This window comes from Eublepharis macularius, chromosome 10 (assembly GCF_028583425.1).
Source record: "Eublepharis macularius isolate TG4126 chromosome 10, MPM_Emac_v1.0, whole genome shotgun sequence".
In the NCBI taxonomy this organism is placed as follows: domain Eukaryota; kingdom Metazoa; phylum Chordata; class Lepidosauria; order Squamata; family Eublepharidae; genus Eublepharis; species Eublepharis macularius.
In genome coordinates this window covers 93209911-93224128 of record NC_072799.1, presented here as the reverse complement: position 1 = coordinate 93224128, position 14218 = coordinate 93209911, and the positions used below count along the sequence as shown (strand labels likewise).

Below are 14218 nucleotides of genomic sequence, written 5' to 3'. Positions count from 1 at the left end.
TCTTCCCCCACACTGTTTTCTTCCCTGAAATGGCACCAGGGGGCATGCAGGCAAATAACGCCCCCAGGCACTGTTTCAGGTCAGAAAAACAGCCTGGGAGGGGGGAAATGGAACCCCCTCCTCTCCCATGCCACAGTGGCCCCAACCAGAATCAGGCCCCTGCAGCACAGTTTAAAGGAGTTCCTGGATGGAGACTCAATCTAGTCGAGTTTGGCCCTGAGGTAACTCTATAGGGTGATGTGTGAACGGCAAAATGAAATGTTTAAACCCAAATTGAAACAGGAAAAGAAATTTGTAATATGATTTGAATGTTTTTCATGACCAAGTTCTAGATTCATCAATGACACCCAGCAAAGCCTTGCAAAAATGACTGACTTTTGTCTAAGTAGCAAACTTGAGCAACCGATTCCCCCCTCCAGTTAAGAAGGCAAATGGTTATCTATAAAAACAATACACAACATTTCACAGGCTCCTGCAAATTCATCAGCCATCCAAACATGCTTGTTTTTACCACATTATTTTTATGACATTATGAATATCTTTTTTGTACACAGGAAAAACAATTTTTGTCTGATGTGTCTTGTTAATGACAACTTAAATTTGGTATTTTTAACAGTAATTTCCCCAACAGTGGCCAGAAGGATTATTTTCCTTCATCAGCTCAAATACTCTTTGTGCCATCTTGTCTGAGATTTTATCACTACCATATTGAGCGGTAATCAATAATGCTGTTCTTGTCAATCATGCTGAATCTATATTGAACATATTAATTAAAACTCACATATCCCCCCCAAAACATTATTCATTCTTCGCTGAAACATGTTGTTTGTGATGTGATAATGAAGCAAAAACAAAAACACTGCAAAAATTCTCCTTATAAACCCACATGTGAACTTAGAGCCAAGCTACAAGTGACGCCTGACACAGGTTGGACACTTGTCAGCTTCCCTCAAGTTTTGATGGGAAATGTAGGCGTCCTGGTTTTACAGCTTGGCTCTCCATTACAGCTGCAAGACCAGGATGCCTACATTTCCCATCAAAACTTGAGGGAAGCCGACTAGTGTCCAACCTGTGTCAGGCGTCACTTGTAGCTTGGCTCTTAGACTAATAACAGAACAGTCATTAAGAAAATCTCACAGTAGGCCCCTTTTAACAAATATGTTAGGGTCTTTTTTATCCTCCCCCCCCCCTCCAATTTTGTTGACTAACATGAAAACAGAGAATCAAACCAATTTTCACAACCTGCTGACAATTTTGCATTTCACAGACACAGTCCAGATGAACTCTAGTAGGTGAATGTTGTTGCAGCTATAAAATAGCATAAGGGCATATTTACACCATCCTTACGGAACAACACACAGCCACACACAAATCCTCATAAAGCTCAATTCCAAAGACATTTTACATTTAGAGCCTTGGTATTAAACAAAAATATTTATCCAAAGTAGCAGACAAACCATTTTTTTCTCATGTGGTTTAGCCGTCACTGTAGTGCTCATGCAAAACAGACATTTGCTTTATTGCATTAAAGTTTTTAAAAGTGTTCAGATTTAATTCTGTTATCACAAGCCCATTCTTCTTCATCCACTGGAATTTTGCATCACTGCTATCGTGGACATAGAATGGCAAATGATCTGATGATATATTTGTTTCACGAATGGGAAAGTCGAAAACCAAAAATATCTTGATCATGCACATTTTTAACTACTATAAAATGATCCATAATGCTTTCATGTTTCGTTTTGTATTTCCCATTTTTTAAAAAAAGAAAGAAAGAAAAAGAAAGCAGCCCCTCCGACACCCATTGTTCACAAGAAAGAAACAGCAAGGACGACTCACAGAATGACTCAGTCTATCTGGAAAGAAGAAGTACATCAGTAATAAAGTGGCAACTTGATAAACACTAAATGCACCATTGATATGTCAAGAAATATTGAAAAAACTATAGCCCATATTTCTGTAACAGTTCAGATTGCCAAGGACGCTTGCGCTCTGGAAAATAATCTGGAATGCTGATTTTTTTAAAGTCCTGAATACATTTCTGCATCTCTTCTTCAGCACTCAGCTTCTCACACACCTTCCTTTTGGAAAGGTTTGTTTCTCTGGACTTGCTAATGAGAGTTTGAAAAAGTTCACTGTTCCTGCGTTTGTCTGGAGGTGCCATCCATTGCAGGGGGTCCTTCTTAGAGGGCCGATCCAAAGTCAGGGTATTTGGCTGGTGCCCCGTGGCTGGCTGGGCGGTGGCGGTGTTTTCCTGGGGCGTGCTTGGTTCAGAACGGCTGTCACAACTAGAGGTGGACAACTCGTTGCAGGAAGTGCCACTTTCGCTTCCTTTGTCTGTGACTTTTTCATGCTTTCGGTCTTCGTGCTCTTGCTTGGGAGAGGTTGTTCTCTGTGGCGGCCCTAATAAAAGATTAGGGGGGAAAATATCAGAAGCAAATAAATCATCGATATGTTAGAATTAACATACATTTATGACCAGATAAGTCTGATTCAGATACAAGGGCTCAAGTCCCCACTTGTGTGAATAAGCGTAAAGTCAACAGCACCTTAATATTTATATTGATGTAACTGAAACATTTAAAGCATGGGCTGATAATCGTAGGTCATAATCCAATTCCCTGCAGATGTGGGAAGCAGATGGTGCCATGGGGGTAGTGGCAGACAGATCTCCATTATAACACTTCCGTGACTCACCAAAGGAAATCCTGCAGCTTGTTCTCCCTTATGTCTCTGCAATGTCTCCACTCTGGGTTTACAGGGTAGCCTGCCTGCTAAGAGTCTATGGAAGGACTATTCCCTCCCCCCTCCATCACCCAAGTGTATGGAATAGCCCTGCTTGTGCTGCAAAAGCAGCAGAGCACCAGGGCCGTTTCCAGACGGCTTACTTGACTCCGGAACATTGCGCCATCTTGCGGGGAAAATGCGAAATATCGCGTTTGCGATATTTTGCGTTTTCCCCGCAAGATGGCGCAACGTTCCGGAGGCAGGTAAGCCATCTGGAAACAGCCCTGGTGTGGCAAGGGTTGGGGAGGGGAAGGCTGCAATGGAGGCCTGAAGGAACTGCTCCACACACAATGCTCTCTATGCACAGGGGTGTGAAACGATGATCTTAATGTTTACATAGTGCTGAAGGCCAGTCATCCAAATCACCATGTATGGCATAACAGGAAGTGGGTAGAAAAAGCTCCCCTCCCCCCCGCTTCAATTGAAGTGTTATCGACCATTTATGGCAAAAAGACTGGGTAAAATGGGAGAAGAAATAGAATGAAATCTACGTACTCCATTCAATGGCATCTCCTACCTATTGAAAGCAAAGGTCCCATCTATCAGCCTTATGATAGTGCAGCGCTTGCACCAGAAGGATCTCCATGGGGCAAACTGTTTTGTTTACTGACTGATTGATTGTTCTCCATGCATGACGAAGAAGCATGCCGAGGGGGACACTGCTCTGTGCTTCCCATATTCCTCTCCGCCTTTCCTGCTCTCTACACCTCAAGGCTACGCAAGAGACCTAGATTTCAAGTAACTTGGATAAAGCTGGGGGAGGGCTGCAGAGGGAGACATATAGAATTATCCCATGCCTTGAAATATCTTTCCAAGGGTTTGTGTGCCGGCAGGGAAACAAGCAGAATTCTATAAGATCTACTCTATAAGGTCTACATAAGATTAAGGAGCCACATGAACATAGCTCCTTTGCAGGGACAAGTAAAGGAATCTTGCTAAATCCTGTCAACCGTTTCAGCTTTGGATTTAACCATTTACAGCCATTCCGTACAAAAGGCATATAACACATGCAGGAATGTATGTAAAAACTGGGGATTATAACAGAAAACTCAAATGAGTCCTTATTGTAGCATATGTCCCAAAGTAAATGTTGTTGTAATAATAATAATAAATGACTTCATAAATTAGAGTATATAAACAAGAGAGAGCATGCAATGAGATTTTCCAAAGACAAAGTGTGTGCCTGGATTTATCCCATTAGATTTTATTGCAGATAATGTTAGGCAAAAAAGCTGTTCCCCATAATAATTACAGTTCTGTGTTGGCATTAACAGTGATGGAAACCAACATCCTTGAGCGTAAAAACATACAATCTTGATCATTAGATTTGGCTCTTTTGTACAAATGTTTTAAGAGTTTCAGGCACACAATTGCATTCTTGTATTTATGGGAATTTGAAAATGCAACTGGAAGAAGCCTTTCATTTTTAATTTTTCTACCTGCTTTGGGATAATAAAAGGATTTGGTGTATGGCATTCTGTAGTGGTGAATGCAATCCTATTAAGGGTAATTACTCTTTAATGGCCTTGAGCTCAGTGGTATGTGCCTTGAAATGAAAGACGTTAATTTATCATAAAGAAGAGGACCTCATGATTCTATACAGTAAGCTGTTTAATTAGAGGAACATGACTTCTAGGATTCTAGGAATCACGGGTTCTTCCTGGTTTAATATAGGAATTGAGCTAGACTGCCCTACACAACTTCTTCGATTGGTGAGAGCAACTTCCCAACTTTTATTTGTCCATATGACTCAAGTTGTAAAAACGTTTTCCCTCTCTGCCTGGATTCTCTTGTTCTCTCTCTTCCATGTGGTACAGAGGTTGTCATTAGACCTGAAAGACGCAGGGCTCAAACCCTTGCTCACCCAGGAAGTTCAGCAGATCACCCTAAGCCGGATGCTTTGACTTTCAACCTCACAGGCTTTTGTGAAACTAAGTTAAAATTGTAACAAAAGTGCTTTCTGGTGCTTAAGGTAACAATGTGGGCTTCTTGAGTTAATAAAATGTAATTAGTGGACGGAGTGCTTTGAGTTGTGTACCCTTGTTCTAGGAAGTGGTATGCCCCCAACAGAAGGATTTTCCTCCAGTAGCTCTTTCTTTACTCACATCTTTCAATTTTAAGAACACAGGAAGAGCTTTTCTGGATCAGAACAACAGTCCTTCTATCCCAGTACCGTGTTTCTCATAGTGGCTGGCCATTTACACCAGAAGGCCCACAAGACCCCCCCACCCCCCACCCCTCCAGTAGCTCACAGTTAGATCTGTACTTTTTCCTAACATGGAAGTTCCATTTAGTTACCGTGGAGAATAATGAACAGAACAGTGAACAGAATAGTGATGGATGGACATTTTTCCCATTAATTTGTCAAATTCCCCTTTTAAAAGAATCGAAGCCATCACTAAGAGCCAAGCTACAAGTGACACCTGACACAGGTTGGACACTTGTCAGCTTCCCTCAAGTTTTGATGGGAAATGTAGGCATCCTGGTCTTGCAGCTTGGCTCTCCGACTGCTGTCCAATGGACTTTTCAACTGTCACTTGTCCAACATTCCGCCAAGCTGCCTACATTTCCCGCCAAAACTTGAGGGAAGCTGACAAGGGTCCAACCCGTGTCAGGCGTCACATGTAGTTTGGTTCTAAGTCATCAAAAAAGTTCCACAAGTTGTGTAAAGTATTTTCTCTCGTCTGTCCTGATTCTACTGCCCGTCACTTTCACTAGTTCCCCTGAGTTCTAGTATTATGGAAGAAGGAGAAAAAGTTCTGCCTACTTTGTGTATAATTTTAGAAGTCTCTATCCTGTCTTTCCTTAGTTGTCTTTTCTCTAAACTAAAAAGTCCCAAATTCTTAATCCTTTCTTTGTAGTGAAGGGGTTCTGGTCCCTTGATCATTTTCACTGTTTCCAGTTCTACAACATCATTTTTGAGACGGGGCAAACCAGAACTCTGTGCTGTATTCCAAATGCAGCCTAATCTCTTCACACTTGCACAGAACTTAATTTACCACTTTGATCCTCACTTGCGCAATTTGAACTTTCTGCAAATGATGCAAAACCGTATTATTCAAAAAGGCTTTTTACTCAGATAGGAGGGCTGCATTGTAGGGAGGGGGTCTCAGATGCTTTGCTAATGAGTTAGGGACCACAGACTTCCCCACTATGTTGCCTTACATATTATCCGTTGCTTTAAATATGTGCTCCTGTGTACTGCCTGTGCTTCATGTTGTCTAATGTCAGTCCTAGAATTGATTACGCTCTGTTTCAGCATTTCTCCAACCTTGTATTGGATCCTTGCTAATGCTATGTCTTTGTAAACTTGTATTTATTTGCTCTATGGTATTGTTTATGGATATGTCCTTGACACTATACGGAAATGTCCTTGATACTGATTGTACTAATCTCACACTATGTAATCTGCCTTGAGTCTCAGTGAGAAAGGCGGACTATAAATGACATAAACAAACAAACAAACAAACAAATAGATCCTTTTGGGACTCCTTTTTGATTTGGTTTTCACTACTGTGAATAACTTGGTGTCACTGGTGAAGCAGGGTCATGGTTCCCCTGTATTCCAGAACATTTATGAACAAATTAAATAGTACTGTTCCTAAGAGATTCCCACTACTTGCTTCCCTCATCTGTGAGAAGTGGGCCTTTTCTTCTACCCTCTGTTTCCTGTTGTATAACCAGTTACTTACTACTCCACAAAGGGACTCATTCTCTTATCCCATGACCATTGGATAGGGGCTCAAAATTAAAGAAGCCCAAGAGACAGTTTAAGCCAGGATGACACAATGGCCGTTTCCACACACGTTAAATAATCCACTTTCAATACGCTTTAGTGCACATTTGTAACTGATTTTCCATGTGTGGAACAAAAAATCCACTTCTAAAGGATAACTAAAGTGCATTGAAAGTGCATTATTCAATGTGTGTGGAAACGGCCGTAGTGTTTAATTTCTTGATAAGTTCTAATTCAGCATTTCCATGTTATATATTTCCTTTGAAGGGTGTTTTGTTTTGTTTTTAGTAGATCAATGACTTCCAGGTCTTTGATAGTGTTTCTGGGAAGATTAAAATGTTACTCCACTGGTTTTTTTGAGGGGGAACTCAGCAAGACTTTAAATACTACAAGTCTTAAACAGAGACTTTGTTTTCCTTACTAACTGCCATCTCTAATTAGATCCACTTTCTAGACATTTTTGTTGGCTGTTTTTAACATGTTTTATCAGACCATAACCTGGTTACCAGTATCAGTTAATTTTTATATACATATATATATATATTTAGTTAGTTAATTTTCTCTTAAACTTCAGACTACTTCTTCCTAAGTAGATTTTATTACCTTGCTTATCTGTTCTGTTAATCCTGTTCTAGTCTCCTAACACAGAGAATTTACACTTGAAAGACTCATGTCTCTGAATTCACATCCAATTTTGCAATGATCTATGTTAACCCTTCTACTAGTACGGTTCTACTTTCTACTTTGTAGTTCTTGCTATTATTTTAATAGGCCCAAGCAAATTTTAACCAAAAAGGACAGGCAGTAATTGTCTTCGCTACAGCTCTGTTAAGTCATATCTAATTTACTTTGCCTTATTTTCCCCTCCCAGCTTGGTTAGGCACAAGAAAATGCTGGCTGGCGGAAAGATATAATTACCTGGGAAGACTGCCACAGAAAGACTGGCAGCAGGGTACTACAGCAGCCTTGCTTCACTCACTACGTAATAGTAAGTAGCTATTAGGAACAACAGTTTACTTGGTAAAACATTCCCCGTACTCATTAGGATCTTGATTCCGTGCCATCAGTGATGATTTTTCAAAGTTTTAGAGGTATGACAAACGCCAAATCCCAAAGCACTCTGAAGATGTCAACAAACTACACTAATAAAAATTCATCTTCATTAAAAATGGCCATTTGCATTGTAATAAATCGTAGGGTTTTCAGAAATAGAAAATCACACTGAATAAAGACTATCATCACCCTGATCCAGCAAAAGGTGTCTGATTGTTCCCCGTGCAAGCGCAAGATGTTTTTGCTGCTATGACTTTTGGTAAATTCTTTGTGTCTAGCTTCACATCTGATGTTTTTGCTGGTGCGGGAATACCCGCTCTTTTAAAAACTCTCGTCCTTCTTGTCTGGTTGGAGAGTGGGAAGGACATGCATCTCTCCCCCCCCCTTACATTTACTTATTTTATGTATTTACAAAATATATACATCACTTTTCTGTCCTCTTCAGGGCCACCAAGGGAACTAACAAATTAAAAACATACATACATAAAAACGTTTTAAAAACCAAACAAAAATATGCCATTAAAAAAATTAAAACAAAGCTAAAATATATATACAAAACATAAAAACAACAATTAAAACACACACCAAGAAGGAGGATTATTGTTTTTTTCAAGTACCTTGTCCTTCTTGTGTAGCTGCGGAGTGAGAAGGAAATAATGTTCTTTACAGGAGAGAAAAATCAGACGGCCACAGAAGAGCACTACTATGTTTAAAAATCTGGGTGAAGTTGAACAGTGCAGGTAAAATTGTTTTTGATGAAGACAGTTAACTCAAATTCCACATAAAATACTAAAATGTGAAATACTACTTTTAACAGCAAAATCACATTGGTGTCATGATTTACTCATATTATAATCTAGCAGTGCAATACTAAACAGAGTTACCCCTTTCTAAATCTGTTTAACTCAATCAACTTAGAAGTATGTCACGGTGCTTAGGCTGGTATTATGCCTAACTAGATGTGATAACATCATGACCAATCCCTTTGGTGTATGTGAATGCAGGGAAAGTTTGCTCTCTTCCTTAATCAGCCTGCAGTGTGTTAGATTGGTCAGTGTCAATGATATGGGTCTTCCAGAAAAATATGAATTGGAAAAAGTTCTGGAAATGTTCCAAAGGCTTAAGTAAAGCATGATCTGATTTAGCATGTTTTCTTTGACACATTTAGTAAACAAAATTGGAAAAGTACCCTGTTAATGTTATGTCCCAATAGCAACAAATACGAGCCCCGTGGCGCAGAGTGGTAAGCTGCAGCACTGCAGCCCAAGCTCTGCTCATGACCTGAGTTCGAGCCTGGCGGAAGTCGGGTTCAGGTAGCCGGCTCAAGGTTGACTCAGCCTTCCATCCCTCCGAGGTTGGTAAAATTAGTACCCAGTTTCCTGGGGGTAAAGTGTAGATGACTGGGGAAGGCAATGGCAAACCACTCCATCACAAAAGTCTGCCAAGAAAACGTCGTGATGCGACGTCCCCCTATGGGTCAGTAATGACTTGGTGCTTGCACAGGGGACTACCTTTACCTTTTTTACCCTGTTAATGTTATGTCCCAATAGCAACAAATAATTGAATAGAAATATTTGATTAGCAAAAAAAATCAAGTGTGGTTTATATGTTATTCTCAAACCAATCCAATGCCTATTTTAGTCAAACCCAGGAAACCTTCTTTGATATATAGACCCAGTTCATGTTGTATCAGCCATACAAATAGATTAACATGATGACCCTTCTGTTACCTGAATCCATATAAATGCGAAAGGAGTAAGAACGTAAGCCCCATTTCAGGTTCTAGTTCTTAATATAAGGACCTAAGAAGAGCTTGCTGGATCAGTGGTCCACCTAGTGCAGCATCCTGTTTGAGACAGGCCAACCAGATGTCCCGGGCGGCCAAACAAACGGGACACTGAGGCAGAAGCCCTCCCCTTCACTGCCTTCTAGCACTGGTGTTCAGAATTTGCGGCCTCTGTATGTGGCATCTGTACATCTTAGGCTCTGTATATGAAAAACGTATATGATAAAACTATTTCTCGACTGCACCATCTGAGATCATGAACTAGGAGGAGATTGTATGGATATATGTTAATTCAGGGAGAAGACTGGACGAGAGCCATTCAGGTACAATTTTATCACATTATCTGTTGTTTGCAGAGTCTGAATCTAAACTACGTTATGTTCAAGTTGAGCAAAATGTAGCATATAGATTTTTTTGAAACTTTTTTGTAGTTCCATGGTGTATTATATAAGATGACTGACATCTGGGTGACCCACAGAGCATGACCCCTCCTTGGTGAGCAGCCCACGCAAGCTCCAAAGGCAGGGTCATCCCAGATCAGGATCTCTAGCCGTGAAGTTAGCAGAAAGGCAGGCTCATCAGGGAGAAGAACAGCAGAATGCCAAACAGCTGATTTCTTTGTAGCAGAACTTCAGTACCATGCAAAGGATGTCATCTTGGCAAAATCATCTTTGGCATTACTGAGTTCCGCTACTGCCTAAGGCAATTAAACACATAGTGACTGTTAGCCGTTCCCAGTCATATACCTACAGTTTGAAATGACCCATTTGTGCAACACTGAATGTTTAAGGTTCTTTATCCATTTCTTGTATTATCTCTCTTGTGTGCTCACAGTCTAAAATGCAGAAGACGAACACTTTCCTCATCCAAAAGATAAAGGGATTTTAAAAAGTGAAGCTAACAGGGTAATGAGATGAGGAATATAGACTAATGACTGATAAAATGTTAATTCTCCAATAAGTTTGTACCAGAAGTCCATTAGATTTAATTAGGCGTTCTCCCCCCCTCCTTCCCTCCGAGCAATGCATCAACCAAAGACAAATGACAACAGAATTCTGCCTGCTGTGAAATACTTTTATACAGGTTTATCAATGCTGAGGAAGAATCAATGGACAGTATATGCAGGAGTGTTAGAGGAATGCTGAAAACACAGGGTTCAATCCAGTTGACAAAGGACTTTTTTGCTTCGCCTTCCTGCTGCAGCCCGCAGAGCCCATCAAAATTCTGCTAAGGGGTTCAAAAGACCCTCAGTGGGTCTCTCCACTGGTGGAGTACAAATCAATCTCAGATTGAGAGACTGTTCTAATTCAGTTTGTGAACAAACTATATGTGAAACACTCCTCATTTTGCTTTTTGATTTGAAGTAAAATTAAAGGATGTGGATAATATTGATCTATAGTACTGCATGCAAACGTACATAAGATGACACAACACATTACAGATGACCTAGAGAAATGATTATTTGCAGCTCAATCTCATGCATGGTATATCACTGTCATCATAATTGTAAGAGCAGAGATATGGAGGTGAGAGAAGAACATGGAAGAGGAAGGGACAGCAGACATTTGCAGGCCACGCCCCTTCTGAGTCCTCTTTCAGCCAGGGTAATGTTGGTGATCATGACAATAACCCATTGGGCTACAAAACCTTGCTGTTAAATGCGAGGTCAGTCACAGGTAAAAAAGCAGTCGCACAGGATTTAAACCTGGATGACTTAACTGACCAGGCATGTAACACCAAGGGGAGGGGTAAACGTCTTCCAACTGTGCCCCCCCGCCAGGATACTCAGTAGTACATCAGGATAACTTGTGTGGGCAGAAAGAGGACGTCACTATAGCCTATTAAGAGTCTTCCCCCCCCCCCTAATGTGGTAACCAAACCAGTGGGTCTTAATAGCTGTATACATGCCACCAGTGGACACTGCTAGCAAAGTCCTGCTACTTTCCTCCTTGGAAGTCCAAAAGCAGTGGCATACATTCTCCAAGTCAAATTTCCTACAGGAAATCTACCAAAACATTATGGAGGAACACACTGAAGACATCTGCATGTAACAATTTGAAAGAGAATGGATATAAGATGATTTACAGATGGTATTTAATGCCGAAAAAATTAGCAAATGCAAACAGTGACATGTCAAATAAATGTTGGAAGTGTAAAAAACACGAGGGCTCTTTTTACTACATGTGGTGGACTTGTGATAAGGCCAAAAAAATTTGGTCTAAGATTTATGTGGAAATGCTGTCAATTATGAAATGTAATTTGTTGAAGAGCCCGGAAATGTTGTTGCTAGGACTAAATATGCAAAAAGTAAATATGGGAGACAGGACACTGTTATTTTATATGACTGTAGCAGCAAGAATATTGTATGCACAATACTGGAAACAAGAAGACATACCAGAAGTGGAAGAATGGATTCAAAAATGGTTGTACATGGCGGAGATGGACAAAATGACAAGAAAGTTGAGAGGGCAAAATCCAAATGAATTTCTAACTGATTGGAGGAAATTTAAGGACTATCTGGAAAATAAGTGGGATGTGAGAGGACAATTGTGGACTTTAGAGAACTACTAAGAGGTGTGGAGAATGTATATGAACTTTACCTTTGATAATAGGGACTATAGTGTGAATAGAGGTAATGATAAGAAATAAAGGGGTTCTAGTGCTGTTGGAAGTCGGAAAGGGAGAGGGGGAAAGGGGGAGGGGGAAGGGATGGGGGGTATATATATCGATTTGAAGGGTAAATGAAATTGTATATTTTAAAGGAATGTATGTTAACCCATTCAATAAAAATGACTTTAATTTAAAAAAAAAGGAAATCTACCAAAACATGTCTGCTACGTTGTGTAGAGTGGTAGCAGCAGTGGTGCCTATTACTGCTGCTGTTTCTATACAGCTCTGTAGAGGGAAACCTGCTAAAGCCCTTTTGCTAATTTCAAGAGGAGTAGGAGAAGCCATAAAAAAGAGTAAGTTGGGAAAAGCTCCTGGACCAGATGGCCTCCCAAGTAGCTACTATAAGTGTTTTGAGGATGAACTTCTTCAGCCTTTACAAAAGACGATGAATTCTATTTTAGAGGGAGGGAAAATGCCGGACTCATGGAAGGAGGCCAACATAACACTTATGATGGACAAGATCACACATTGACAAGATCACACATTGACAAGACACTACAGGCCAATATCACTATTAAATAATAACTATAAGCTGTTTGCATCGATCTTGGCAGGAAGACTTAAAAGTATCCTACAGGACATTATTCACGAAGACCAAAGTGGATTCCTACCTAGGAGGCATCTAAAGGACAATGTAAGAACAGTATTGGATATTCTTGAATATTTAAAAAAACATAATGAAAGACAAGTTGCTTTGATTTTCCTAGACGCCAAGAAGGCCTTTGACAATTTAAACTGGAAATTTTTGTTTGAGATATTGGGAGATACGGACTTTGGGGACAATTTTATTAAATGGACTAAGTTGATTTATACAACCCAGACTGCTTGGATAGTCATGAATGGAGAGTTAACCAAACCATGTGGAATACAAAGAGGCACAAGACAAGGTTGTGCATTGTCACCTTTGTTATTTATACTGATGCTTGAAGTTTTGAATAGGGACATAAGACGAGAGAATTCAAGGTGTTAAGGTAAAACAGGAGAACTACAAACTGAGCGCCTTTGCAGATGATTTGGTGTTGATTTTGGAGGACCCTTTGAAAGGAACTGAAACTCTAATGACAAAATTGAAAGAATTTGGTGTAGTGGCAGGTTTTAAGGTTAATAAGCAGAAAACCAAAGTCTTAACTAAAAATATGAAAATACAAGATCAAATGAAACTTGAGAGCAAAACAGGGTTGAGAAAAAGGTAAAATACTTGGGTATTACTTTGTCAAATATGAACTGTATGTTATTCCAAAATAACTATATTAAGACTTGAAAAGCAATTAAAAGGGATATGCTAAGATGGCATAAAATTCAATTATCGCTGTTGGGAAGAATAGCTACAATTAAAATGAATGTCTTACCTAGAATGTTACTCCTATTTCAGAAAATTCCTGTATTGACAACAGAGCCACCATTTAAGCAATGGCAGAAGGATATATCGAGATTTATATGGCAAGGCAAAAAGCCAAGGGTTAAATTTAAGGTTCTACAGGATGCAAAAGAAAGAGGAGGCTTGGGCCTCCCAGATTTGAGATAATATTTTGCAGCTAACTGTTTGGTTTGGATGAAGGAACAGATACTGTTAAAAAATAGAAGATTACTGGATCTGGAAGGGCATGATCTAAAATTTGGGTGGCATGGGTATCTATGGTATGACAAAGTTAAAGCCAATGTAGAGTTTAATAATCATTATGCAAGGCGTGCAATCCTGAGTGTGTGGAATAAATACAAACTTAGGTTTTGTTCGAAAATACCTCTCTGGCTGTCAACACAAGAAGCTCATTTTAGAAGGGAAATGGTTAGTCCACCTAAATGGTTAACTTATCAGGATTTATTGGAATTCTCTCAGGACCAAGTTAAAATTAAATCAAGAGAGAACTTAGCAGCAGAAGGGCACGCCTATCAGTGGTTTCCATATAGGCAAATTCTGGAGAGATTCAAATTAGACAAGAATCATTATGACTTTGAGAAATCTAAAACTAAATTTGAAATTGCCCTTTGTACAAATGATGAACATGTTATGTCTAAAATGTATAAACTTTTGTTGAAGTTTGAGATGGAAGAAGAGCAAGTAAAAGAATGTATGATTAAATGGGCAAAAAATTGTGGACACGATGTGTTAATGGAGAAATGGGAAAATATGTGGACAAGAGGGCCAAAATTTACATTAAGTTCCATCCAGTATTAAAGAAAATTTT

The 14218-nt window shown here is 39.7% G+C and overlaps 1 protein-coding gene across 1 annotated transcript in view; it reads right to left on the bottom strand.

Annotated features, from left to right (window-relative positions):
- Positions 1-1117: 1117 nt before the first annotated feature.
- The window catches only part of KCTD8 (potassium channel tetramerization domain containing 8), a 93501-nt gene continuing 80400 nt past the window's right edge, over positions 1118-14218 (bottom strand). The window contains exon 2 of the mRNA XM_054990314.1: positions 1118-2403. Coding sequence (XP_054846289.1) covers positions 1943-2403 — 461 coding nt within the window. The 3' untranslated portion in view covers positions 1118-1942. The remainder of the gene's footprint in view (positions 2404-14218) is intronic.